Source organism: Squalius cephalus (genome assembly GCF_949319135.1).
Source record: "Squalius cephalus genome assembly, chromosome: 14".
In the NCBI taxonomy this organism is placed as follows: Eukaryota; Metazoa; Chordata; class Actinopteri; order Cypriniformes; family Leuciscidae; genus Squalius; species Squalius cephalus.
In genome coordinates, this window is record NC_137135.1 from 13722506 (window position 1) to 13750266 (window position 27761).

At 39.8% G+C, this 27761-nt stretch overlaps 1 protein-coding gene across 8 annotated transcripts; it reads right to left on the reverse strand.

The window, feature by feature from the left end:
- On the reverse strand, window positions 1-27336 carry kdm3b (lysine (K)-specific demethylase 3B). 8 transcript variants are annotated; one of them, XM_079893079.1, is made up of 26 exons: window positions 26921-27336; window positions 25424-25597; window positions 24242-24355; window positions 24017-24122; window positions 23131-23255; window positions 22924-22992; window positions 22089-22262; window positions 21537-21944; window positions 19556-20783; window positions 17400-17607; window positions 17103-17317; window positions 15852-16004; window positions 15641-15745; window positions 15408-15535; window positions 15045-15309; window positions 13606-13853; window positions 13249-13524; window positions 12990-13161; window positions 12355-12445; window positions 12110-12240; window positions 11901-12020; window positions 10722-10745; window positions 3760-3899; window positions 3398-3574; window positions 1022-1156; window positions 1-914 (listed from the first exon to the last, which is right to left on the reverse strand). In XM_079893079.1, exons 1-26 carry the CDS (start codon window positions 27077-27079, stop codon window positions 834-836), a joined length of 5226 nt encoding a protein of 1741 aa, XP_079749205.1. In that variant the 5' UTR covers window positions 27080-27336; the 3' UTR covers window positions 1-833. The 8 variants fall into 8 exon arrangements, with proteins under 8 accessions (XP_079749205.1, XP_079749204.1, XP_079749201.1 ...); XM_079893078.1 differs by having other exon boundaries at window positions 21537-21947; window positions 26921-27334; XM_079893075.1 differs by having other exon boundaries at window positions 15641-15742; window positions 21537-22262; window positions 26921-27334.
- Between the last annotated feature and the right edge of the window lie 425 nt (window positions 27337-27761).

Genomic DNA, 27761 nt, shown 5'->3' on the forward strand with positions numbered 1-27761 from the left:
CAATATTTCAAAAGCTTTAGTTTATTGCAGTGCCATCCATGAACCACAAAATGTCTTATAAAATAAAATAGTAAGCATTTAACAAATAGATAGCTAAGAAATTCATTGTGTCATTTCCAAACAACAGGGCCAAATCCTTTCTTGTAAATCTTTATTGTGAAAAAAAAAAAAAAAAAATCATACACACTGCTAAGATCAATATATATTGGTACATATTAATAAGCAGTAGTTCTGCAGAACTGGAATTGTTGATTCTTGAATGACTGTTCCTCAACGCCAGTCTAACTCCTGTTGTCAGTGAAATATTACCTAAATGGCATATTACAAAAAAAGCAAAAGGACATGTTTTCATCAACAAAAAAAAAAAAAAAAAAAAAAAAACCCTCAAAACTAAAAAACTTTGGTCTAGTTCCCTTCCATGTTCATCTCCACCTCTCCTGGACAAGGTGGTGGGAATCTTTTAATCGTTTTAATTTCTGTTGACCCCCATCTTAACTAAAAGCTCTCCTTCATTGAAGAGCACAGAATGAATGTTCTCTAAGAAGGAAACCCAGTGCTCACTTTTCACAGAAGTCATAGAAAAACCTTGTTGAAGGCCTTTTAAAAGATTCGTCAGCTTATAATCACCAGCTCTCTGAACAGTCCAACAAACTTTAAACGCGGAGCAAAAAACAGACTTTTTAAATACAGAGAAAAGGATTGTAAAACTAAACAATGCTTTTGTAACACTGATGAAGCAGCATCTTCATCCTACCAAAACGCTGAGAGACGTTCCATTATAAACAGCTTGTTTTGCGAGCGCACTGGCCTCATCCAAACCCAAATCTCTCCAACTAAGAGCGGCCTATCTTGGGCTCATGGGCTTTTAGTGTTCCCACAGCATCCTTCACAGCATGGTAGATGATGTTCTTCACCTGTGAACAACATAAAACGCAACATGATCAGGAATAAACGCTGAAAAATGTATTTTGTGCTCCACAGAAGAAAGTCACATCAGGTTTGGAAGGACATATAGAAATACCTGTAGCTTGTCCTCGTGGTTCGTGTGAGTGTTGGAAAGATGCCGGAACTCTTGCGTCAGTCTAAAACAGTGCTTCACGTGTTCAGGAGAAACAAAGTCCTCTGCGACCTTGATACAGCTGTACAGATTGTGCACCTGGCAAAACCAAAATGAGGAAAATAAATGAGTATTTATGTGTCAAGTAGGGGTGCTTCATATGCATCGTCTACGATAATATCGTAATAAAGCAATAAGCCCTGTGAAGCAGTGGTTCACGGTGAATTTAGAACAGCTGAGGGGAGTTTTTAGGCACGACACGAAGCGGACAGGTATGGAGTAACCGTTTTCGGTTATTCCACATACCTGGCCAGGTTTGACAAATGCAACACCGATGCATTGACTCAGTAATACTGTTGTAATGCGGTCACAGGTCTGTGTTTCTAGAGTTGTTTACAACTGCTTCGAACACGGCTCAACCAATCATAATCAAGGACCAGAACTATCCGATTTAGAATTGTTGTTTTAATCATGTGGAAGTAGGCCTGTCGCGATAGTCGATAAGTCAATTAATCGCACGATAAAAAAAAATGAGCTCGATAATTTTTCCGGCCGCGATAATTCCATTTGCATGCTTGTTTGTTTTCCTCGTCTCTCTCTCTCTCTCTCTACCAAAGAGACTGGATGACCACTCTCGCTCGGTTCTTTAGCGTATAGGAGGAGTGAACCCTCTTGTTGTCAGTTGCATGGTCTTTGTGTGGGGAGGCGGCGCCGCGGCGCTTGTCAGTCACATGGTCTTTGTATGGGAAAGGTCCGGCGGGACTGTTTGCGGCTACTGCCGGGAGAGAGAAGACGCTAGTTGTGAGTTGCGACAGCGAGCCCGATCACATAAAAATGCGTATCTATACCACGAATGTTATTTCTCGTGCCATTTATACGCCAAAAATAGTTTTTGCGTGCATATGATACGCTCTTTATGGCGTGTAATACGCACGCACTCCTCACCCCTAATCCTAACCAAGTATTTTCAGTGCGTAGCATACACGCAATAAAGTGCATCTCCGTCTTCCCGACAGTACACAATCACTTGACAAAGTAACAGGAGGACAAAGTAACAGGAGTAACAGTGCAAAATGGTGCGATATGGCTTGTTGAGGCTTTTTTTTATTTGTTTACAAAGGTCTTAACTGTCAGTTTTGCCTGTTATGGAATGTATCACTATTTATGCCTAATGTCTAAAGCCTAATGTTTAATATTTTTTGAAGTGCAATTTTGTTTACATCCTTTTTTTTTTTAACAGATATTTATTTTGTTAACAGACACTAAGAGTCCATTGCTTTCATTGTTTTTGGTTGTTTTGTTCATTTTTTGGGATATTTAAAATGTTTTCCGTTTTCAATGTTTAATATTCTTTAGAAATAAAAGTTTATAGATCGTTGAAAAGGTGTACCTGCATTATTATGCCATTATAATTATATTAAATGAAAATGGTCTCAGAACGACAATATTATCGTTTATCGCGATAATTTCTTGGACAATTTATCGTCCAGCAAAATTTGTTATCGTGACAGGCCTATGTGGAAGCAGACATAATTCATTCACTTTGTTAAAAACAAACAACAGCAGGCCTTGAATGATATCGCTTTCCCTTTATGAAGTCGCCTAGAAGAATTCAGCTAGAATGACCACACAATTCCATATGAGTTTGTGTCTTGTATTTCTATATTGTACAGCAATATCACGTGCTGAATGTCAGCATGATTGTAAATGTGATCTTGTTTATTGAACCTTTTTAGAAAATCTGTAAGTTAAAATTGTTATTGTCACATGTAAAATATAGTCTTTTTGCTCTGTTTTGCCACTGAAAATAGCTCCAAACCAATCACAACACAACCGTCTCAGTGCATCACAGTGGTGTTTCTTTCCTGAAAGAATCAGCATTTTTGAACGAACCAATGATTCAATGATCCATTAATATAGACTGTCGCTGCATCTGAAATCAAATACTTCCTCTTACTATATAGTCTGCGAAAAACAGTATGCCAAAAGAGTGGTTTGTCCGAATGCATAGTATGCGAAAAACAGTAGGCGAAAAGTACCTGGATGACCTACTACTTCCAGTGAGACTCTAAAGTGCGCATTGGATGGACAGTGAAGCGACGTAACAGGCGCTGGTAGGTCACGTGACAGTAACAGCATGGAATTAGTATGTTTCTTAAATAAGCCCTTAATGAAAACCTTTATTTCTGATAAAGAATATGAAAAACGTCAGGAGTCAGTTAAACGTACCAGCACAAAAACAGCAAATCGACAAAATCCCTGAAAAATCCCTGAAACTACCCCTAGTTTCAAGTGCATGATTATGAACTGAACTCAGGTGGACATGATCTAGTAACTAACCTGATGTGGCGCTCCAGCTGGGATGAACACGGCATCTCCCAAAAACTGCACAATGGACCAGCCCTGGACCCCATACTCATCGAACAGCCTGCGGCGCAGCGTCTGGTCCAGGTACCAGCTCTGGTCATGGATAGGATCGTGGTCTGGTGGGTTCTCTTGTCCTTGTTCTTCTCCAACCTGCAATAAATGGGTGGAATTAACTTCAGTCATTCATACCGTATGAAAAACATAGAAAGTAGAGAACATTGCCCAAATGTGACATTAAAAATGTCCTCAAGGCATTAGGTTCGGGCAATCTTCTTTTTTGGGTAAACTAAAACTTTAAAAGCAATAACGTCAAACAAACAACATCATTCTCTCACCTTTCGCAGGAGCTCGCGGATCTTTTCGGCGTCTTTAGCGGCGTAGATGTGCCAGAGAGCTCCAGGTTTCTCCTTGATCTCGTAGACTCTTTTCTTAGTCATGTCATCCACATCACCCTCTTCAATGGTCAGCATCACCTCTGCAGTAATAACAGCTTGGTCAGTAAACAAACACACAATCATAATTTGTGTAAAAGTCTTTATCTTTTCAATATGACAGCGAACTACAGCTTTACTATTCATATTGATTGTAAGAGCCTCCTTTGTGTCTACACAATGGCTTTAAATGGTCAAAACATCGCATCCCCATAAACACAGAATCGTGAGCACAGTGACAAAGCTCACACGTAAAATGTACACCAGCAGAAATCGCGAATCCAAAAATCTAGAGTTTGCTCAACTCTGCTGCTTGTGTTAAAGGGATACGTTTGCTTTCTGAGTTCACATGTCTTAGTAGCTGTAAGATTCGTTGTGCATCGGAGCAGCGGGTTTCCATAAAGGCAAACAAGCTGATGTATGATGCTCGGGGAGGCGAACAGCACATTATAAACACTCAGCTATTTCAAATGAAAGTTGTGGTTATTAATGTACCACAGGATAAGGAATCTTTTAAGCCTAATGTTTTTCTATCATTTTCCATCTCTATGAATAGAAATGCATTAATCTAATTATATATTACTATACTGTCCGTACACCACAGTTATACAAATGAACTAGTGTAGAAATGTGAAAGGCTTATAGATCGTTAAATGTTTATTTGAAGTCCCCCTGTGGTGAAAATCAAGCTTTTAAATGTTGTTTATATGTGTTTTTAATATCCTTTAAGACAAACCATGTGCAAATTCATCAGTCAACAGTATTTTCTCCTTAAAACTGCAGTGAACCAAAGACAGAGACATAGAACCGCGTAAACTAAATGAGGCATGAAGAATTGTTTTCCCGGAAAATACATTTAAATGTCATTTTGGTGATCAAAGATGAGATAAGGAATAAAATTATTGACTACAGGGGGGCTTGAACTTAAAATTCAAATTGCCAGACATGACAAATATATTGCTGTCCATTTATAATTAAGATACAATTTGATTTGCCTTTTGTAGAAAATAAATATTTCAAGATTTCTATAAAGACAGATATATACTGCTGTGGTATTAATGAACAAAGAAACATACAGACAGCACATTTTCATTTTACCTGACACCAGCATCACAAAAATTTTCCATTTATTAGTTTTTTTCAAACATGCCGTCTTAAATATGACAATTTGTTCTGTGTAGCATTTCTGCACTCCAATACAGTAGATTATAATTTCTACAAAAATATTAAATTATTTATATATTATTACAGTGTTTACTTGGTTATGGGCCATTGGGGCTTGGGCTCAGATGACTGCTGACTGCTCATGATCTGAATGAAATACAAAATGAACCGTCACTATTTTTTGTTTAATGCTGAAGAAAATATTGAATGTTTAACGAATGTCCAATATAAAACTGCTTTTTATGTGTATATCATGAGAAAATGAAGTCGAGATCATGAGGAAACAAAGAAAAAAGACCTGTCAGGACTCACGGTTTTATTTCTCCTCACACTGTGTTGATTTGTGCACAATCTTTTTTTTGGTGCTCAAGTTTGGGCTTTCTGCAGGTTTACATTTTACGTGCAAGCTTTGTCACTGTGCTCACACTGCTGTAATTCACTTGCGCCCTGTTCATGCGCTTGCGCTGTTTTGTCCATCATTTAATGCCATACTGCACAGGGTCTCTAAGCATTAGTCGGGCAAGTCAATATTTAATACTAACAATAGGGCTGTCAAAATTAATGTTAACACGTACGATTAATTCTTTGTTACGCTGTTAACACCATCACTTTATCTGACAGCGTATTCTGCTATTTTCGACAACATGCTCTCTCTCCCTGCCCAACAAAGACATCACTAAAACTAGAAAGAGACACACACGCCTATAAATATAATTACTGTAGTTAGTAATTGTTTTATTGGAATTACATCCCTATCTACATTGGATTGATTTTAATAACTTAAATGTACTTGAAGTGTTTGTGCACAAAGCACTAAGAATATACAAGTATCGGATCAGGACTTCATATCAGCAGATACTCAGGCCCCGTCCACATTACTGCGTTTCCGTTTAGAAACGGAGAATTAAAACGAATACGATCTCCATCCACACCAGCGTTTTAGCTGCGTATTAGAATTGATCTCCGTCCACATTAAAACGACTGAAAACGCGGATCACGTGACCATTCACCAACACTGGGCATGCGCGTTGCCGGTGTAAACACAACTTCATTGATAAAATTATCCCACCATTCGCTGGTTCTTCCCGGGTTAACCCAAAACCGACGCTCCATGTACAGTTGATACCGCCTCTGCACACGGGAATTGTCACAGATCGCTCGAATAATAGCTTGCCTCCGGCGCATGTAGGCAGTTATAACATTGTAAAATGCAGAATTTACTTGCACAACAGCTGCTAGCAAAGATATACGCCATGACTGATGACACCCAATCATAGAGCCGAGCGTGAGCCTCTACTACGTCATCGTTTCTAAAGTCCTCCGTTTTGACCCGTCCACACTAAAACGCCCTCCGGAGATTCAAAACGAAAAACGGGTCGGCGGCGTTTCTAAACTTCTCCGTTTTGGGTCTCGGTTTTTGCCGTTTTAGTGTGGACGGGAGGTGCAAACGTAGCAAAAGGTCTCCGTTTTTAAACGAAAACGCAGTAGTGTGGACGGGGCCTCAAAATGCAATGGCTCGAATCTGATCAGGGGGCCCAAAAAACTTGATCAGGACATCCCTACTCTTTTCTTGCTGTTTAAGACTGTCGCAGTCACCAACACAAGGGTGCTTCACACTGGCAGTTTAGTTGAAAACGGAGCACGGTTCGCATGAAAAATTGGTAATGTGAAAGCTGTCGTGCGGACCCGGGGTCCCGAACCCGAGGTGGTGGTCTGAGTTTAGTTGCACTCGAACTGTGGTGCGATTCGCGTGAATGTGAAAGCAACTCGGGTGCGCACTTGTTCAGGAATTAAAGTAACCTGCACACATGCATTTCAGTTCAACAAAACACACGTGAGGGATGACAGTGGTGATGATTTCCCTTGGATACAAGCATGAGTGAGAGTGCAGTGTCATTGAGAGTGAGCGCAATTAATTAATGAATGGCTTGCAATCCACTGTCTCCTTAAAAGAGTCTGTTTGCAGTGAAGTGTCGTTCAATCTGCTGCGCATAATAGCACCAAATTAATAAAAAACACAATTCATTGACCCACGTCCTGTTATCTGTCATGCACCGTGCACGTTTGGGAAGACATTCAGTGCATGTTAACACAACAGGGTACGATAGAATCAAGTTGAGTGTGAAACCAGACAAACGTTGCAGGACCGGAACAATCACGCTCGGACTCGGACCGCAGCGAACGTGCCCAGTGTGAAAGCCGCCTCATTGATAACTGTCAGGTATTAGGGACTTATTACAACAGTAGGATTCCAATAATCACTTCCATCACCATCAGTTACTCTCACTTGCAAAACACTTATGCAAACATAATGGAGCAGGGCTTCAGAGCATGTTAGAAAAGATTAATACTACACACACAGAGTGGGAAAAGTGTTACTATTCCTCATTGTGTGGCATAACTACCAAACACAATAACGACATGTTTTGAGTTTTTATCTTAAAAAAGGAACTGAATTTGATAACTTGTGAACTACAAGAAAGCTGAGATCAATTGAAATGAAATATGTTAATCTATTGACAGCCCTACTGATCAAGCAATCAAACGGAGCAAAGAGGCTGTATGTGGAGGGGGGCGGGGGGGGGGGGGGGGGGCACTAAATCACAATGTACTGTTGCAGTATCCCAACATATTCTACAGAAGAAAGGGGGAAAAAAATCTGACCAGATTCCTGGAATAAAAACAAATTCCAATTCAAATATCTTTTAAAACATTTAAAAGAAAGAAAGAAAAAAATGACAGGATCAACAACCACCACTGAAAATTAAAAAAATGGAAATAAAAAAAGCTTTTTTCCTATAGCAGATAAGAATAAGATATTAAAGGGGTCATAATATTAGTCATCGCGATTGCAACACTGCAATTTTAAACAAATCAGTCTATTAAAAATTTATGAACCAGATTAACCAGTTCATTGACGACAACTGACTCAAGAGCGAACAATTTGATCTAGTTGCAGCGGTTAACAGAATGCGTCTTAAGAACAGACCCCTCCAGTGAGCTGTCATACAACTTCAGAAGACCTGGAATATAGTGCACAAGCCTGTGGCACACTAAACCGACAGTCGACCAATGTCGGGCCATGTCGGGTCTGTCGGTCTAGTTTCTGCACCGTTGGCACTGGTCAAACCCCGCAGCTTTTCAGTCAATTGAGCATGTTGAATCAGAGTCGTTAGTGAGAGTTCACTCTGATTGGCTGGTCAGCTCAGCGAACCAGTGCACAAGAAAAGTGAAAGTGAATAAAGTCGAGAGGGCACAAACAGTGCTCTGAGTGCTCATCTCATTTGAGATTTTCAGTGAATCCATCTGCAGGGGGCGAGATTGGTGTGAGACTGGTTAAGCAAGCGCTGCTTTGTTTACGGTCTGATTATTGGTTCTTCTTTTGAATAATGAATACAGACTCCTGCAACCTGCTGGTATGAAGAGTTATTTCCTCTGACCGAGGCACAGAACATAAGCAAGTTGGCCATTGGCTGTAGTCTTTGCAGCATTTTTAACTTTTTGGCCCAGACGCAGGTGGCATCACAGTCCTTTGATGTCATTTGGTGTGTCTGGGTCTTTAACTATGTCTAGCGTTTTCCAAGCCTGTTCCTGGAGGCATACCAACAGTGCACATTTTGTATGTCTCCCTAAAATTTACAAGTCTCTACTAATGAGCTGATGATTTGAATCAGGTGTGTTTAATTAGGAAGAGTTTGAAAATGTGTAGTTGTTCAGCATCCCAATTGACATTCTCTCTCTGTCCTAAATAGTATTCGAAATTAGAATTAGTGTCCCAAATCGTAACGCTGAAATGAGTATTTCAAATATATCTGGATTAGAGCCCTGCATTTTTAGCGTCAGAGCTCACACGCAGGCCGAGCATCGCGCCCGTAATGGGCTTCTTTTTATATATTTAGACATTCATTAATTAAAAGAAACTATGGGATGCCCTGCGCTGGTGGACACAACACGAGAACATGCGGCCGCAAGCCCGCAACTCAAGACTGGCTCGCACGGTTGCAGTAGCAGCGAGTGTGACTTTAGCACAGCTGTGAGTTAAGAAGAAAGGAGGACTGGATTAAAACCTTCCACTATGGATGATGCTGTGCTTTTTCTCTCACGATGCTCTGTAGAGGCTGTTCTTCTGGCTGTAGCCACATTAGGAGACGGTCTCATTTTTCGTTTGGGATTGGACTTTTTTTCATTAGTCTAACTGTTGGAAACTCTTGGAAATAAGAATGGCCATGCTCTGTTGTGAAGCCTTGAGTTTTTGATGCATAGTCTAGGTGTAAGGTAAGACAACTTGAATTTTTTGCTTGGATTGTACAGCCCGTTTCGTTTGCGAGCACTGTTGTAAGCAGCAGAGCAGCCTGCCTCAGCTTGTCAAAAATGCCCTTTTACTGTGGTGGTGGTGGTGATAATCATATAAAATTCAAAGTCAAGTGTTGTTTTGAGAGGCTAAATTGATCAGACATGTGGTCAACTCACTGTCGGCTACTGGCCGCTTGGTAATCACGGGCTCCAGTCGGACTCGGGCCAAGAATTCTGATAAGCTATCGGACAAGGGCCAGGTTAGGGTCCCGAGCTGGCGCCTACATTTGAGGCCTGTGCAGGGCTTTTACCTGGATGGTCTAATTTTTCTGGTTAGAAGTTAGAATCTGAAGTGCAGATCTGTGGATCTAATGGCTAATATTGCCCACAAAGAACTACAAATACCAATAAATAAATAAAAATGTTAAAAAACTAAAAACATGGCAGATGTGTAAGACTGACGGTTAAGTAGAGAGGTGTAGATAAAGGGGTTTGAGTGATTAAAAATCAGTATCAAACCTGACAAAAAAAGATTTATTCAATGTTATCCACATTATATTTCACCTGCAACAGCATTGTGAACTTTATGAAGATACGTTTGGTCATTCACTTTTAAATGCATTATTATGCAAACAGAGGAGAGTCTCCCGCATGAAAGACCCACGATTGGCAGATCAAAGTGCTGTATTTCTCTCAAATACAGGGAAATAAAATTAAATGTGGAGGATTTTAACTGTGACAATGATTGACAGGGAGGTTTAAACGGTGACAGGATGCACGGCACTAAGCGGCAGAGCGGTCCGTTAAAGACGCATCAGGGCTAATTGGGACGCAGCATTGGTGTGCCTCCACGAACAGGGTTGGGAAACACTGGTCTATACTATTACATATTACTGTGAACAACTGTTGTAGAGTGGCATGAAGAGTCTTCGAAAAAAATCTCCTTTTGTGTTGCACAACTGAACTAGAAGCACATGGGTTTTAAATGTTGTGAGTTTTAATTTTTGGGTCAACTATTCCTTTAAAAAACATTTCGATTTCTGAAAGTAATACTTCATTATACATAAAACTCCTACTTGAAAAAGAACCAAGGAAATTGTGGTTTTCTTTATTATATGACCCCTTTAAAAAATAAAGCTACTCAATCAAGTGGTCTGAAGGGGCGTAAACACAGTGAAATGTAACAACAACAAAAAAACAATACGGTCACTATGTTTTGGTGTCCTGGGAAATTCTGAATGGAGTACAAAATGGTCCACTGAGAGGTGCATTATCCATACTTATTCCCATATATTTAATGTAAAGAGTAGTAAGAGATGGGTTAAAGCAATGGGAGTGTAGAACAAGAGAGAGCGAGAAAAGTGGGAGGGGCATGCCTAAGTTGAGACAAATGAAAAAAATGCACAGACCTTTAAATCCAGCGAGGTCTGCTTCTGTAAATGAGAAATGGTGCCACAGTCAAAAGTAGTAAGACCCTTAGAGCACAGGCCATCCTAAAGGCCTTGACTGCATCTGGCCCACTGGCCTGTGAGTGGTTTGGATGCTAAGCTGCTACAATAGCTCATCATCTTCACAGATTTTACCATGAGAGACCTCGGTCAGAGCAGATGCTATATTTAATGACACCAACAAAAATGCAGCTATGAGGGAAAGACATTCAATACATTCATTCAAGAACGATACTGTACGTCTTTTTGCAAACATAGATGTATGTTGTCACCTTACAACATTTTGAACAACCTTCAACTGTTCTTCAAATTAAATACAGCTTCTACTCTTAATAAGGTCTGCCATGGTGGCCTCTAGGAAACTACCTCTTGAGGGAGGCTTGGGACTATTATTCACCGATTTAAAATATTGTAACAAAAAGTTAGGGTCTGAATACTTTTGCAAGGCACTGTCTCTATTTTGTTCTATTTGATTGCCATTATTCCTATCTAAATATTTAATCTACGGGTAGATTCTCTAAGTTTATGCCTGAAGGGACAGTTCACCTTAAAAATTAAATTACTATAATCATTCCAAACCTTTCCTTATTCCACAGAATAACAAAAACAATTTGTTAAACAGAATGACCAATTCAACGTTCACTTTATGAGGAAAAAGTCGCAATGAAAGTGACATCAAATTCTGCCTCTCCTTTCGTATTTCGTCAAACGGGTTCAGAACAACATGAGGGTGGTAAACAAATGACAATTTCCATTTTTAGTTAAACTAACCCTTTTAGGACAGGACGTGGTTTCAGGGAAATTAAACAGCTTGTGAACACGGTGTGGATTTTACATTTTTGGTATTTCACTGAAAGTTTGAAACCATTATTGGTGATAACATTTGCAAATAAGACAAAATATAAACAAAAAACTTTAATTTTTTGTTTTTTTACCTTGAGCTAATGATTACAACGGGTTTTCATTTTTGGCAAGAATAATAGATACTCGATACTCAAAATACCCATCCTTATACAGTACAGAAACAGACAACAAATCTGGGAGATACAAACTAAAATTACAATATGATTTAGCAATATAAGTGAACAGAAACAATTAAGTAAATTAGCAATAGAAATGTTATAAAAGCTTAATGCTTACCCTTTTCTTGTTCACTTTCTCCTTCTGGGACACCCACATACACCATTACGTTGACTGCATCGGATACGTCCAGATGCAGGTTAGTGGTGCCAACCTTCCTGTCTTCTGTGGAGATCAGACCTGAGAGAGACACGGCGAAGGAAAGAGGTTAACAAAATGCCAATGTAATCCTCTTGAGTACTTGAGTGTTTTTAATGAAGATCCCTTACCATAGGCATTGTACATTTTAGGGCCCAGATCTGGCCGAACGAAGAAGTTTGGAAGACGAGAAGCCAGGTTGAGACGGCCGTCTCTCTTTGTGTACTCTGGCAGAGGAAGGTTGTCCATGAGATCATCAAACCTGCAAGAACATAAATAAGCCAAATCATAAAAACTGCTAAACACACTGGCTGCTCCTAGTTAGATATAGCACAGATGAAGATACCAAGAAGCCAAATGACATCAGAAAACCTACCGAGTGGGCATCATGTCTCTGAAATCTTCTCCAGGAGGCCAGTCTTTGAGTTTTAGTACCATAGGTTGGCCATCTCCACCTTGTAACCGTTCTAGAAAAGAGAATATAGCAGACCTCCAGGTTAAAGTGGATTTATGGCTAACTGGTGACCACAAAATACACTGAACAAAATTATAAACGCAACACTTTTATTTTTGCCCCCTTTTTTCATGAGCTGAACTCTAAGACTTTTTCTATGACTTTATCTTACATTTTATTGTGGCCAGCCTAAGGCACACCTGTGCAATAATCATGCTGTCTAATCAGCATCTAGATATGCCACACCTGTGAGTTGGATGGATTATCTCGGCAAAGGAGAAGTGCTCACTAACACAGATTAAGACAAATTTGTGAACAATATTTGAGAGAAATAGGCCTTTTGGGTACAGAGAAAAAGTATTAGATCTTTGAGTTTAGCTCATGAAAAATGGGGGCAAAAACAAAAGTTTTGTGTTTATAATTTTGTTCAGTGTAGTTAAGGATGATAGGGATCATAGTTAGGGATTTTAACAATTATTCAACAATAAATTAAATTGTTGTTAATAATTTAAAAACAGTCCAATCTTGCTCAGAATTTTAAAGTCTAAAGTACTCACTGGAAATAACCTGGAAGCCATCCCAAAAGTCTCGGACTTTGACATCAGAGATGATGGCGCAGTTCCTACAGTTGACCAGGTCTACATCCTGGTCTCCAAACTCCTGGCTGAAAGCCTCAGGCTTCCATAAGTTACCCTTCAGCCTCCTGTGTATGCCCGAGACCAGCACAGGCTTTAAAAAAAAAAGAAAAGTGTTATTAGCATCAGTGGAACACAACCGATGAAACAAAAGTTCTTCCATTTGACTGTCACTGCTCACCTGTCCTTGTTTCCAGCACTCTCTGAAGATCTTCCAGTTGTTGCTGTTCCTGGGGTCCTGTAGGCAGAGTAAACGGCCATCACACAGCCAGGAGTGGGAGGTGTGGGGGTCGAGTACGCTGAGGCCCATCATGCCCTCTCTGCGAGGAACAGTCCCAGACTCGCCGCCTTCTGCTGACCCCGACACACGCCGACCCTCTGCCTTCTTTGTCTCTACTACTGATGCAATGATATGATCCAGGAAATTAGGAAGACCTCCCTTCATTTTATCAGCCTGCTAAGGAGGGAAAAAACAAAACTATATTAATAAAAATCTCAAAAAATAATGCAAGATGCAAGTTAAAGCACTGATACTTACACCAGCAGTGGAGAACACTGAAGGGAAGGGGACTCCTCCCTCTGTGGGACCTTGCGGGAGCTTTCCAGGGCCATAGTTCAGCAGATCTCGGAGGCTAGTACCCTCTGCTTTGGGTTGGGACGGGCCAGCACCCAGCAGCAGACTATTGAAGAGCTTGGGGTTGGACCCCGAGGGTTTGGGAAGGGTACTGAAGGAGTCCAGGCCAAACGGAGTGCGAGGGTCACGACCCATCATAGAACGCAGAGACTCTGAAAAATGATAAAGCAAGAGGGAGAGCCTGAGCACATCGTATCAGCAGAGTCCTTGCAAAGATTCACCAAGAAGCAAATTCAAGAGATTCATTCCTTTTATGATGTATGTAACCAATCCATCAAATGTTATAATGCGGAAATTTAGTCAAATTTATTCTTAAAGAGTTGGGGACAGCAAGGGAAAAAAAAAAAACAGTACTAAAGCCGAATAAAATGTAGATAAGAATATAATCATGCATAGTTTTGGACAGAAAGATGAATAGGCTTATCAACTTAAAAAAAACAAAAAAAAAACACTTTATACTATTTTACTGTTACTTGAAACAAAATAGGCAGTACAGATCAACCCATATGATTTACCAATATGATAATTTTTATATATGTTTAAGTGTCTGATATCCAGTGTAGAACCAACATTTAATAGTTTTGTGTTTTGCACAATGGTAACAAAATTATTAGACTACAAAAATAACATAAGGGGAACTAGCTCACAAAATATGTTTAAAAGAAAGCTAAAAACTTACTTTAGCGTTTAACTAAAATGAATGTAAAATGAATTTACTAAAACTAAAATTACTTGCTTGAAATTCCTTCTGTATTCATTGACTTTTTCGCCTCATTTTTGCATTTTGTTTTTCTTTTATTATTCATACGTTTTCATTTCCATCTTTTGTTATGCATTAAATAAATACTAATTTAATATTTTTTCATATTACAAAGTGAGCTGCATGTTATATTAATTATGGTATTTATTTTTATTCGTTTTTATGTAAAGAACTTGTAATGGTTTTTATTGTGAAGCACTTTGATCTGCATTTCTTGTACAAAAGATGCTTTACAAATATAGCTAATTATTATTATTACAGTTTTAATTTAATAATAATAATAATATATTTGCATACATATAAGAAAAATGATGTATAAACATGATAAATATAACGGTCCAAGTTTAAAACAGCAAAAGCAAAAACCACTGGGTTGCACTTTATTTTACAGTATGTGTCCTTCCCTAAGAAAATAGTGGGTAACATAAAGGGAACTACAGGGGTTAAAGTTAGGTGAAGGTTCAGGGTTAGTACCTAGTTATTGTAATAAGTACATAGTATGTACATAGTGAGTAGGACTGTAAAATAAAGTGCTACCCGCAGTTGAGAACCACTGTTATAAAGTACCTCCACATTGTCTCACCTTTAGGCTCCTTTTGCGTGGCCAGGTCAGCCAGCCAGTGCAGGGCTGAGGAACTGGCCTTGCTATCTTTAGCGGCTGGTGTCGAGGCAGCGGGAGGGCTAGACGCGCTGCTGTTTGTCCCACTCGTGCTTGATGTTGTGTCAGCACTGCCCGCCTCTTCAACGGGTTCTGTTTTGACCACTACACCTGCTGCAGATTCCCCATTGGGGCGGGTTGTGGCTGAAGTGGCGCTGGCTCCATTCCCCGAAGTGTGAGCTGTACTCGACTGCACCAGTTAAGAGATAAAAGATGAGATATTGAGACTAAATATTGCAGAAACATATCATGGTTTTTCTTTCTAAAGGTATCAAAAAGAAGACTTGCCTGTGAAAGGCCATTTGGAGCACTGGGCCGCACCAAGGGTTTGTTATGTCGACTAATGCAGGGACAGTTCGCTTTGATCCCCCATTTACCTCTGGCCGAGTGTACCATGTCACCTATGCTGTACAAGGCTAAAGGGGTACAAGGAGAAAGTATAAATGTGCCCATGGCTCCAGTTACCGTGATTTCACTTCATTTTAAATCTACATATATTTAATAGGAATAAATGCACTAACCTGTGCCAGGTATAATTTGAGTGGGCATGAGGTTCTGTGGTTCGTGTGGCTGGCCTTTAGCACACTTCAGCCATGAGAACACCTCTTCATCAGGACTGTCGTCTACTGAAAGAGTGGAAGGAGGGGTCAGAGACATGCTGTAATGGATGTGCATGATACAAGATATCAAACAAAATGAGCATTTGGCTAGTCATTCTTGTCGCATGTCTACCTTCAGGTGGCCTGTTCTTGCGTAGCCGGTAGCAGTCAAGACAAACACCGAAGCCGCATTTGCGACACACCCAGTGGATGTTGAACAGTGTCGTTTCACACACATCGCACATTTCTCTCACTCCCCTCACAGCTCGCTTCCATGCCACTTTTTCTGCAAAATCACAGGGGATTATCAGATTTAATGCAAGTCTTTAATAGAGTTTTAAAATAGTCACTAGCTTTTCGGTTTTGCTGTTTTTTTTTATTTTAGTTTTGTTAATATTTTAGTGAACATTTACAAGACAAATGGTATACTTTTTTTTTTTTTTTGCATTGCTAGCTTTTATTTTAATAACAGTCTCAACTATTAAGTCCTTAAGTGTTCACACACAAAAAAAAGGTGCTGCATATACCAAAATTATTATTATTATTATATTATGTTTATTGCTGATAGAACAACACATGGAAAAGTGTCTAAACCCCTTTACATTGGGCCTTATTCATAAAACTTGAGTAGATTGTGTAATAAGAGATTTTTTTATGAATAATTTGTTCTGCTTATATTCCATGAATGAAGACTGAAATATCACAACAATGATGGAAGATACATAATTTTTTTAAATTGCTCAGATAACAAGCAATTCATTCACGTGTCCACGTTTTTTCCAAACTTTTAAATGTATAATTTCTATACCTAAAAAAGTCATGTAAATTAATAAAATCTTAAAGTTTCATGAACATTCGTTGGTTAAAAAAAAGGTGTGAAACGAAGAAAATTCCACTCTAACTGGAATCTTGAAATTTATTAAAGGAAAATGTGGTTACTTTTTTGTTATTAATCTGATTTGAGGAGTCCATAAAACAAGGTTAAAGGGATAGTTCACCCAATAATGAAAATCTTGTCATCATTTACTCACCTTCATGTTGTGCCAAACCTGTATGAGTTTCTTTCTTCTGTTGAACACGAAAGGAGACATTTTGAAGAATGTTGGTAATCAAACAGTTGCTGGTCCCCATTGACTACCATAGTAGGAAAAAATATTCAGTCAATGGGGACCAGAAACCAACATTTTTCAAAACATCGTCTTTTATGCTTAACAGAACAAAGAAACTCATTCAGGTTTGTAACGACATGAGGAAGAGTAAATGATGACAGAACTTTCATTTTTGGGTGAACTATCCCTTTAAGAACTATATGTGCAAATAGTGTTTGGTTTTATGTCATACTTTGTTATGATTTATTCAGATTATAAGTTACACAGTTACTTACGATGGGGCTCTACCATCATCATAGCCTCTTTCTCTGACATGACCAATTGGCAAAACTGGTCACCCACGTTTGCTAAAATATATTTGGACGTGTCCAGGTCAAGTCCTTCATGTACCGCGAGGGAGGGCAGCCACAGCCCCATTGCCATGCTGTCGCTCTGCTGCGGGCTCAGGAAACCTTCCACACGAAGGATTCCCTTCTTAGTGAAAGCCAGCCTGTTACAACACAAGATGTCAGAGTCATACCTTAGACAAGAGTTAAGCAAGTCATACCAAAAGTTGTCTGAATCTTATTCACCTGCGAAAGTGGAAGAATCGGCAGGCCACGTTTGGGTCATCATCATCCGAGTCCTGCTCGCGGGATTTCCGGTAGCGCTCCAGACGGCACTCGCGGCATTTGTGCAGGTGGGGAGCCACGTTAATGCAAGAGCCGTCTTGCAGGAAGGACTCTCCGGACTGCTTCAAGCGCCGAACCTTACTCTGGTCCTTCAACACGGACTGTCCCACTAGATAAATGTTCACACATGGACTCAAAATCAGGTGACCGTGAATGCTGACTGATCTATCAAAATGAACTACTGATTGGCGGCCGACCGTTGTGGATTTTTTGATGGCGATGATGCTGATATCTTAGAAAGCAAGGTGGCCGATGGACAGAACTGTTAAACAAAGACAGTAAACTAATGAATAGTTCAGCAGGGATGACATTTTTGAAGGCCAAAACCCAGGCAAGTTTATATCACTTCCGGTTCTATCATAATGAAGTCAATGGGTTTTTGGTTAAATGCCTGAAATAAGGTCTGTGGTGAAAACAAGCTCAAGGGTCAATCCATGTCAAATCAACTAAATTTCGGAAACTTCCCAGGCTCAAATTTAAATCAAAGAAAGATAGACAAACAAAAATAGTGATGAAAGCCAAAATATTAAATATAATTGATGTATATTGACTGAGTAATCCACTAATTCGTAGAGGGGGATCAAAAAGACAATTTTCACATGAGATTTGGTGCCAAATTACAGGGGGTAAAAATGACTTTAGAAAGATGGCAGCATCATTATTTTGTTTTTACACAGAGATTGGTAGGTTTATTAGTTTAATCTGTTTACTTTAGCAATCTTTGTTGCATTATATGCCAACAGTGACAGTTTAAAAATGGGAAAAGCACTTCTTGTGTTTTTTGCCTCAAGTTTGTATGCCTGTAACTCAAGAAGTATTAAAGATATCTTTTATATTCTGGTTTTTAACAAACATTTATTTTGGTATGTTAATTTTAAAGGCCCGATATGGCTCAATACCAGTGATATGGAGATTTTAATGCAACTCCAGGAGTAAATTGTACACATTTTCAAAGGTCCAAAACCAAATGTGGGTCACTTTGCAAACTTTTTTCTTTTTCATAGGAATATTTGAACAACAAATAATGCTGAAACTAGAAATGCATCTCGATTTTTTTTTAACACAATTGCATAGAATGAGTGCCTGAGTCTGGCCATAAATATTATTTTTCCCAAGTTTGCGTGCCTGTCACTCAACTGGTCAAAATGGTCATTTTGACCCCCCTCTACAAAACAGTGAATAACACACTAAAATATAATCATGAGATTTTATATTTTGGCTCTCTTTATTTATACATTTCTTTCACCAGAAAAAAAAAAGACGGTTGAGTTGACGTTATTTTCTCGTTTTATTCTGCAACATAAAATGCATCAGTAATTGCCGATGCATTACTTACTGATGGCGATGTTGATGTTGTCATGCGATGGTGGTGTAGTTTGTTTTAGCTTTTTACTTCTGCCGATAGTTTTTAGGCTTTATAATTCATAGCATTTGTGAAGATTATCATAATGAACAAATTGTATAAGAAAGAATCATAAACTTTTGTCAGTCACACAGCTTATTTTCTGCAATAATTCAAAAGCCAATGGAAAAGCCGAGGGAACAAGGGTGATGCTAACTTACGGGTTAGCCTACAAAAATATGTCATCACTGCACCACTCTATGCAAAAATATAGACGCACAGGAGCTCCCACGCTCACACACTGATATCAGTTCTCAGAGCTGTCAAAATAAACATCTTGCTTCAGACATATCTCAGCCAAACTGAAACTGACTTATTGGCCAATGCCGATAAATAGTAAGCGTCAAATATCGACCAATATACACATCGACCACTACTACAGATTGCATAAAAATGCTTTAAAAGGGCATGAAGCAAAAGGAATCAAAAGTGAGTTGAAAAGTTTCAACCGTTTTTGTCCATAAAATGAAAGTCATTAAGGTCCAAAACAACACTGGACCCCTTGACTTTTACTGTATCTTCCTTCATGTTTCACAGACTAGAGAAACTCATACAGGTTTGGAACAACATGAGGGGGAGTCAATGATGGCAGAATTTTCATTTTAGGGTGAACTAATTTATGAATCACACAGCATGCAGTAGTCAAGCATGTTACCTTTAAAGGGTTTGTTCCGCGGCCGGCTCTTAGGCACAGGCAGGGTCTTATTCTTATCCTCATTGGCTGCAGGAACCCCAGGTTTCTGGCTCGAGTTGTCCTCCGCCTCGCTCAAATCAGACAGGTCACTGTTGCTACTGGACTCTGAATCCCTTTTGGTGGACTGACCGCGTTCCTCCAAGGAAAACTTGGTTTGGTCGAAGGGCATGGCGACACCTTGGCCTTCAGTGGAGAGTCGGGTTCCCGTACTGACATCTGAACCCTCTTTGCTTGCTTTGGGCGTTTGTTGTCCATCCTGTGCTACCGATGTGAATGACGGAGTGGTCATGAGAGCAGGAGCAGCGAACTGGGGAGTTAAGATTCCCTTAGGAGGTTCTGCCATGGTGAACAGGTTTGGTTTGACCTCATTACCAGGAGGATCTTGACTAAGTACACTGGTGCCGCCTGAAGGTGAAACAGCAGATGCGGACAGGGCAGATGACGACTTTGGAGTTGACAAGGAACTGAAAGGGCTGTGCGAAACAGCTCCACCATAAGCGAGAAATGGATTCGTCTCCTTCGACGTCTGTAGGAACAGGTTCTCGTGAGTTTCTGAAACCTTGCTGCCAGCAAGCAAACCGAAACCGCTGACTGGGCTCGAGCTGTTAACATTTCTAATCCCACCACTGGCACTTCCAAGTCCACTGGTTCCTAATCCCAAAGAGGGTTTCAGCACCTCCGCAGAGCTCGCAGCTTGACCGATGGCTGAGGGGAAAGTGGCTGGGAGTTTTCCGTGTGCCTCCACGACCGCTCCGAATGGCTTGTTCATCAGCCCATTGCCTGCAGGCTTGATATCAGGCACTTTTGGCTGCTCTTTCAGTGGTGCCAGGCCACTAGCAGGTGCTGAACCAAACAGTCCAGCGGATGCAGAAGCCACAACTGCCTTCCTGAAACCCTCGGAGGGAGCGGAAGGCTTGAACAGGCTAGGCGGCTCCTTGTTCAGGCACTCGGACAAGGATGTGAAGGTCTTTGACTGGCCTTGTGTGATACTCTGGTTCTGAGACATGCACTGAAAGAACAGGTTCTGTGAGGGATCAGCGTTCTGCCTCTGCGGTTCCTTAGCGGCTCCAAAGGGAAAGCCAAAAGGCTTGTCCTCCTGGGAAGAACCATTTGTCTGTGTGGGAACATCTCCAAACTCACTTGACTGTTTACCAAAAACTGCAGCAGCTAGAGCAAGGGTCTTGGGCGTCTGAAATATAAATAAGCCAAATAAGTGACGGTCAAAGACTAATAAGAGTCCACAGAAAGAAAATGACAAATCTTATTAAAAAAACAGTGTTGATATTAACTAAAACTGACCCTCAGGTCGTTCCAAACCCATAAGACTTTCGTTCATCTTAGGAACACAAATTAAGTTATTTTTAATGAAGAGGTTTCTGTCCCTCCATTTCATTAAAAAGATCTTCATTTGTGTTCCAAAGAAGAATAAAAGTCTTATGGGTTTGGAACGACATGAGGGTCAGTAATTAATGACAGAAGTTTTGGGTAAACTATCCCTTTAATATGAAAAAATTTAAAAACTTGGCAACTAACTGAAAGTTGAAAGTTGAAGTAGTAAAATTACTAAAACTGAAAGAAAATAAACAGAAAAACAAAAATAAAATAGTTAAACAGAAAACAAACCAATAAAAATAACAAAAGCACATACTTATTAAAATATAAAGATACAAAAGCTAATTTAAAATATTTATAAATACTATAAAATAATATAAAAATAACACTAATAAACATGGCAAAAAAAACATTATATTCATGTTGATTTCATATGGTTTTGAACATTCCTATTTAAATAAATCTGAAGATGTTTTCACCATAAGAAGTATTTCTTACAAATGTATATTAATTCATAATATTCCATTTTTGGGGACTTTTTACATTTTAATGAATTTTCGAATTAATTAATAGATCCAGAAGGAGAAAAAAAACAAAGATCATTTCCTACCTGGCTTGCTTCTGGGGTTGATCCCCACATACTGGGCTTTAGGTTTGCGTCTCCAGGAACAGAAAGAGCCACACTTGAAGCATTGTCTTGGGAAGGTGACGAAATGGTCACAGGACCTGGAGACACCAGGGCAGCTGTTTTAGGATACCCTGAAAGGACACCTCCCTCCTCCCTCTCGGATGCTGGGAGTGTGGGAGATGACTTGGGGGCAGGGGCCCCGGGCACCAAACTGGGCATTTGCCCCAAAGAAGGAAAAGTGTTAGAAAAAGGCGATGGGGCAGGCTTCAGTGGAGGTGGTGTTGGAGTGGACGCAGGAAGCACGGCTGACGCTGAAGATATACGTTCTTGGTTTGGGACAAAACTGCCATTCTCCTTGACAAAACTTGTGCTCCTTATGTGGGAGTGATCCTGCTGAGAGGAATTGGTGTTGTTAGAGGAGTCTTGGTTTGGGAAAGCTACTGGACTACAGGTGCTCGACACCCTCCCACCTACGCCACCCCCTCCGTCTTTTCTCTCCACTACTACCTCTACCGGCATCTCTACACGTGTTACCATAGCCTCAGCGTCCTTGTTGGAGCCATTTCCATTCTGGCTGTCAGAGGCACCCTCCCCGGCTCCTTTGAAACGTTTGAGAGTAACGTCTTCATCTCCTTCGGATGCTGTCCGGCGCCGCCGACTGCCCTCACCTTTCCCACCATCACCCTCCTTCTTGCGTCTATCTTGGCTCTAAAAGAGATACGATATGGTAGAATGACCCAGGCACAAGATCAATTACGAAGTCCATACATATATATATGTTTTTTTTTCGAAAGAAATTCATGTTCACCAAGGCTACCTTTATTTTTAATATATTTAAAAATGTAATTTATTCCTGTGTTTCAAGCATCATTACTTCACTCTTCAGTGTCACATGATCCTTCAGAAATCATTCTAATATGCTGATTTGATGCTCAAGAAAAAAAAAATTATAATCATTAATGTTGAAAACAGTTGTGCTGCTTCATATTTTGTGGAAATTTTGTTTCAGGAATAGTTCAAAACATTAATTTGAAATAAATAAATAAAAACTGTTTTACTGTCAGTTTTGATAAATTGAGGCCAAACTTTTGAACATTAGTGTGTATACAATATTCAGAATTTATGATGATGATTTTATCTTGTAAATGCATTAAAAAAAAACTGAATGCAATTTGTTCTTAAAAAGACTCCAAAACAATTTTGGACCAAACTATTATTGCTAATCTTTGAAATAGTTTTTACGTAAATCAAATTTAAAATTGAATAAATTCTATCTGGTGCAAGTAAAAATATATTACTAAAAACAATTCAATAAAACCCGGTTTCTTTGTAACTAATCGACACCAGCAGTGACAGAATCCTAACATACCTCATCTGATTGTTCCACAGCAAGCATCACATGAATAACCCGAGGATCGACCACTTGTGTCTCCTCACCCTGCAATGGTAAACCATGATTGACACATTAAGCCACACACTAAAATCAGCTTCCATCTGCATCTACAGTACGCCATGAATCAGTCAATGGTAACACCATTAGTTTCTAAACAGACAGCGCACTGACTTGCACACGTACCTGGTCCATGGTAATCTCCATAATGTGTGAAACAGGATCATGCTGAGATACGAGTCCCAGCGCCCAGGGCTCCCCAAACTCCGGCTGGTACACCTGTACTCTCCGACCCTGAATAGTGTAAGATCCTGCACAAGACAGAAAAGAAATAAAGCTTATATTATCAGCTTAAAGTGATAGATCACCCTAAAATAAAAATGCTGTGATCCTTAACTGACCCTCGTGTTGTTTTGTTCACACAAATGGAGATTTTAGTTCCTCCATTGAAATTCCATTCGCCCAAAACTCTGACGCTTCAAAACGTTCAGAAAGAGATCATAAAAAAAATCCATATGCATCAAGCGGTTTAGTCCAAAGTCTTTTAAAGAGCCTCAATCACTTTATAGGATGAACAGATTGAATTTAGGCTTTTATTCACATATAAACATTGGTCAGCAAACAATGTTTACAGCATTTCATTTTGGTTGATGGATGAGCAAGAACCAAGTACGGTTGAGCTTCTGTTTGTGTTCGCTGATCAATGTTTTTATGTGAACAAAAGCCGAAATTCAATCTGTTCATCATATAAAGCAGTCGAGTCTCTTCAGAAGACTTTGGACTAAATTGCTGGATGCATATTATGAAGTGTCAGAGTTTTGGGTCAATAGACTTTCAAAGGAGGGACAGAGATTTCATAACAAATAAACACATTCACTTGTGTTTCGAAGATGAACGGAAGCCTCATGGGTTTGGAACAACATGAGGGTGATTACATGACAGAATTATCCTTTTTGGGCAAACTAACCCTTTATATATTGCATGACTTGACTTCATTGCAGGCTTTGCACAGGTAAGTTTACTCATGCACGTTTATAGAGTTAGAGTTTATTTATAGGTAAATGCAACTGACCTTTGCGCAGGATCTCCTGCAGCTCAGAGTCACTGTGCCAACTGCTGATGGCAGCATGAAGCGCTGGCTGCTCTTGTAGCAGAGAGTGTCCAAAATCTTTTTCAGTCTGAAGGAAGAAAGAAAATAATCTATTTGATTGAGTTCTATTTCAACTTTTACAGCGCAAAAGTTCTGCATTAGTAAATTTAAAGTGATCAGAATGCTGATCTTATGATGGTCACCAACCTCAAACGGGTGCAGTGAATTCCCATTAGGGAGAAACGACAAAGTTCTTGGTCCAAAGAACTCGACAGGAGCCATGGATCCCAAACCCACACGGTCAACCAGCGGTTTGAACATCTGAAGATTGAGACAAGACAACAAGTGGGTTCGGGAAACCAGTATGGGATGCACAAACGAGTGAATAAAAAACCATATCTTCACTCTTACAAGAGTTCCAATCTAAACAATTTCCTTAATAATAGGCCTTAATAATAATAAAAAAACAAATATATAACATCCAAAGTATGTAAGGTAGTACAACTTGATCTCTTTTACTGAATCCAAAAGGTTTTAATTATATTTTACTACATATAAAGGTATTTTAAAGATTTTGAAGTGTCAAAAGGTCATTCGGTACAACCGATATAGTAAATATTTAAATGGAATAATATTGTTTTTAATAACTAAAGGAACTACAATAATACAAATATAAAGCAGATAAGGCTCTTTTTTTTACATTTCCCCTTTTCTCCTTTCCCTGTGCAATGTTTTACTTGAATATGTTGGAGTGTTAAGAGTAGTCCAATAAATGATTACATTTATGAGATCAGTGATAATTTGTTTTAATATTTCTTCTGTGGTACACACTATATACTATCTCAACATCAATGTCAAATCAGTTTTAACCTTAAAATCAGTGGTTAAACCGAATTACTTTTTTGGTGACATTTTTTCCATCTTGTAAAAAATGACAAAATCTTAAACTAAAAAAACTAAGTAAACTAAAAAATGGTTTCAAATATAGTTATATCTCCATTCTATTTGTTTACACTTTTAAAAACCTTATTCGTCAATGACCCATAAATGATTTATCCATGCATATTATGTGTTTTAAATTAATCTGTCCTCGTAATCTTTAATCAGAATAACTTCCCCTCCCTCTTGCAGCGACATCTCTTCTCTTCTCTGATGACGTGTTTACTAGTGCAAGGGCGGGACAACCTGTCACTCACATCAGATCCACCAATAGCAAACCACAACCATCCAATCAATTCCCCATGGACAAAATCAAGTTCCGTACTTCATATGTTCTTGTTCGAGAAGCCGTTTCACTCGGATATACGTCACAATAGGGAAGAAAAGACTAGCGCAACTTCAATTTCATGCCGACTTTAGAGCAGAATCCCAGTGTGCATTTGTACTCACCAAGGCTGGCCATTGAGTAGCGACCGCTGTTAGAACCGAGGGAAGGGAGAGGGAAGGGTCGCTGCAGTTGACCCAGACGATGCCACTCTCCACGAGAACCGCACGCACCTCGTCCCCGTACACCTGCACCCATGAGCGCTGCCGCCAAGGGCTCTTCTCAAATTCCACGAACACCTGCAATAAAGATGGGAGGTTGGCATCTTTGCAGAACACAGAAGTAAAACGCTGCAAGTTTCAACGTGAACTGACGTGAATTCAACCTGAATTTCCATCTGTTGGAAATGGATATTATGTTCATTACATACCAAACTCCCAAACTGTTTTGTCCTATGTACCACAAGGCTCAGTACCCCTTCATCAGCACCAAACAAGAAAAATGCTCAATTTAACTCATATTTCAGCATTGTTAATATGATTAAAATGGCTATTATTAAACTATAGTGAGTGAAAAAGCCTCACCAAGTAGTTTCCTTTCAAAAATGTATGACCGTCTTAATGAGTGAGCCTTTGAGTCATTCATTCAAACGGCCATTTTATTCAAGAATAAGGAAGTTGTTTATGAAGGGGTCATTGAATCGTTGACTCAACCGATTCGTTTAAAACGCTGAATCATTCAGTATTGAATGTTGCTTAACTGTATCATACGTTATAAATCTAAAAATGCCACATTTTGAATTGATCACATGTTAACCAAGTTTCATTTTATAAATCAGCCAGAGAATCAGTTATTTTAAAACAGCATTCAGACTTTTAAAGGGACAAAAAGAGTAACATCAGCTAGTCTTCTGGATTCCAGTAAATAACAGATGGTAAAAAAATTTAGGGATTAAATCAAACCAGTGCACAAGAAATAAAAAGCCTGCATGTGTCTCTACCATGTATTTCATTGGTTCTGTACTTGTACTCCACTGAATCTAATGCAATTTAATCCAAGACTAATGACTGACAAAAAAAAACTTATTTTAAATAAAGTTTTGCCTGTGCGAATATAAATAGCTTATACTTCCCAAGTATTTATCCATTTATTCTAAATAGAAATAACCCATTTATAAAAGCTCATTCTCCATATTACTACAAAGGCAGAATGACATAAACAATGGCCCTTCCCTTTGTATTCATAGTGAGTGTGTTTAATCGATTTGGCGTATGCATTTATCGTGCTAAATGCATTTTAAGTCACAATGGGCCTAGTAAGCTAGTAAGCTGCCTAACCAGACAGCATCAGTGACTCCCAAAAACACAGGCGGCTCACTAGGATTTAAGCCAGCCCTTATATGCAGCTAGCTAACGTTACTTAGCTAACTAGCACTCCATCACACACTTAAAGTCTATCTGCATATCTCTCCCTTAATTCAAAATTAGATGCAACCTAGAGTCAGGTCACATTGTGTTACACTGTTAAACTGTCGAATGCACCAGAGTTGATTCGCATGGGCAGGTTTTGTTTAATGTTTTGACGGGGTGGTGGTGGTGTTGTTGTTGTTGTGTCGGTCTCACCTCCACCCCCGGGCTCGCCAGCCCGATCACACTGACCGCCCGCACGGTGCCGCGGAGCCAGGCCGCCGGATCCGTCCCGACGCCCGCGGCAGACGCGGAGCTCCCGTCATTGAGCAGCAGCAGCAGCCGCTTCCCGATCAAACCGAGCGAGTCCCCCATATCACAACCACCATGAAGAGAGCGACTTCCTCTGGAGCTCCGCTAAAATCCGCGATCTATCGTGCCTCAACTAAACCTGTCAATTACTAAAGCCACATATGAATGACTGCAGCCTGTGCGCGCGGGATTTGCATCGGCAAGCTGAGACGACTGATAACGCGCTTTACTGGGAAAGAAGGTGTTATTGTTCGAGCTTCAGCCCCTTGTCCTCATCCGCCATTTAGCTGTGCAGTGATCAAACGCACCCCTCGTACTGCTGCGGGACTGCGCTTCACGGGCTACCCGAGAAATAGAGCAGCGCCCCCTGCTGGACACTGTACGCGCCATACACAGTGAACGCGCATCTCTGGAGGTCTGTATGGGAGGGTCACGCCAAACTCTCGCGAGAATTCAGCTGCGCTTGTTTGGACTTGAAGTCGCGCAGCAACGAGATGAAGCGTCCGCTTTATAGACCAACTTATTGATAATTATTGACACTTTCCCCATTTTTTTTTTCTTAATTGTAAATATTTTTTTAACGAGCAAGGCTATTCCCAGTGGAATGTTAAACATAACCTAACCAAATCCTTTACAAAATGATAGACTAGATTCGAACCTTACAAAATCCCTACCTTTTCATGGCCTCTCTGTTTTGACTCTTTTAATGTTGGATCCAATCCTCCATGTAGCCTAAATCAAAAAA

What these genes read in the sequence shown, in the direction of transcription:
- kdm3b (XM_079893073.1), bottom strand. Translation starts at nt 27,079, where the DNA reads ATGGGGGACTCGCTCGGTTTGATCGGGAAGCGGCTGCTGCTGCTGCTC. An exon ending in TAAAATGTACAATGCCTATG is followed by an intron (nt 12,021 to 12,109) that starts GTAAGGGATCTT and finishes TGTCTCTCTCAG; the next exon opens with GTCTGATCTCCACAGAAGAC. An exon ending in TCCGCGAGCTCCTGCGAAAG is followed by an intron (nt 3,575 to 3,759) that starts GTGAGAGAATGA and finishes CATTTATTGCAG; the next exon opens with GTTGGAGAAGAACAAGGACA.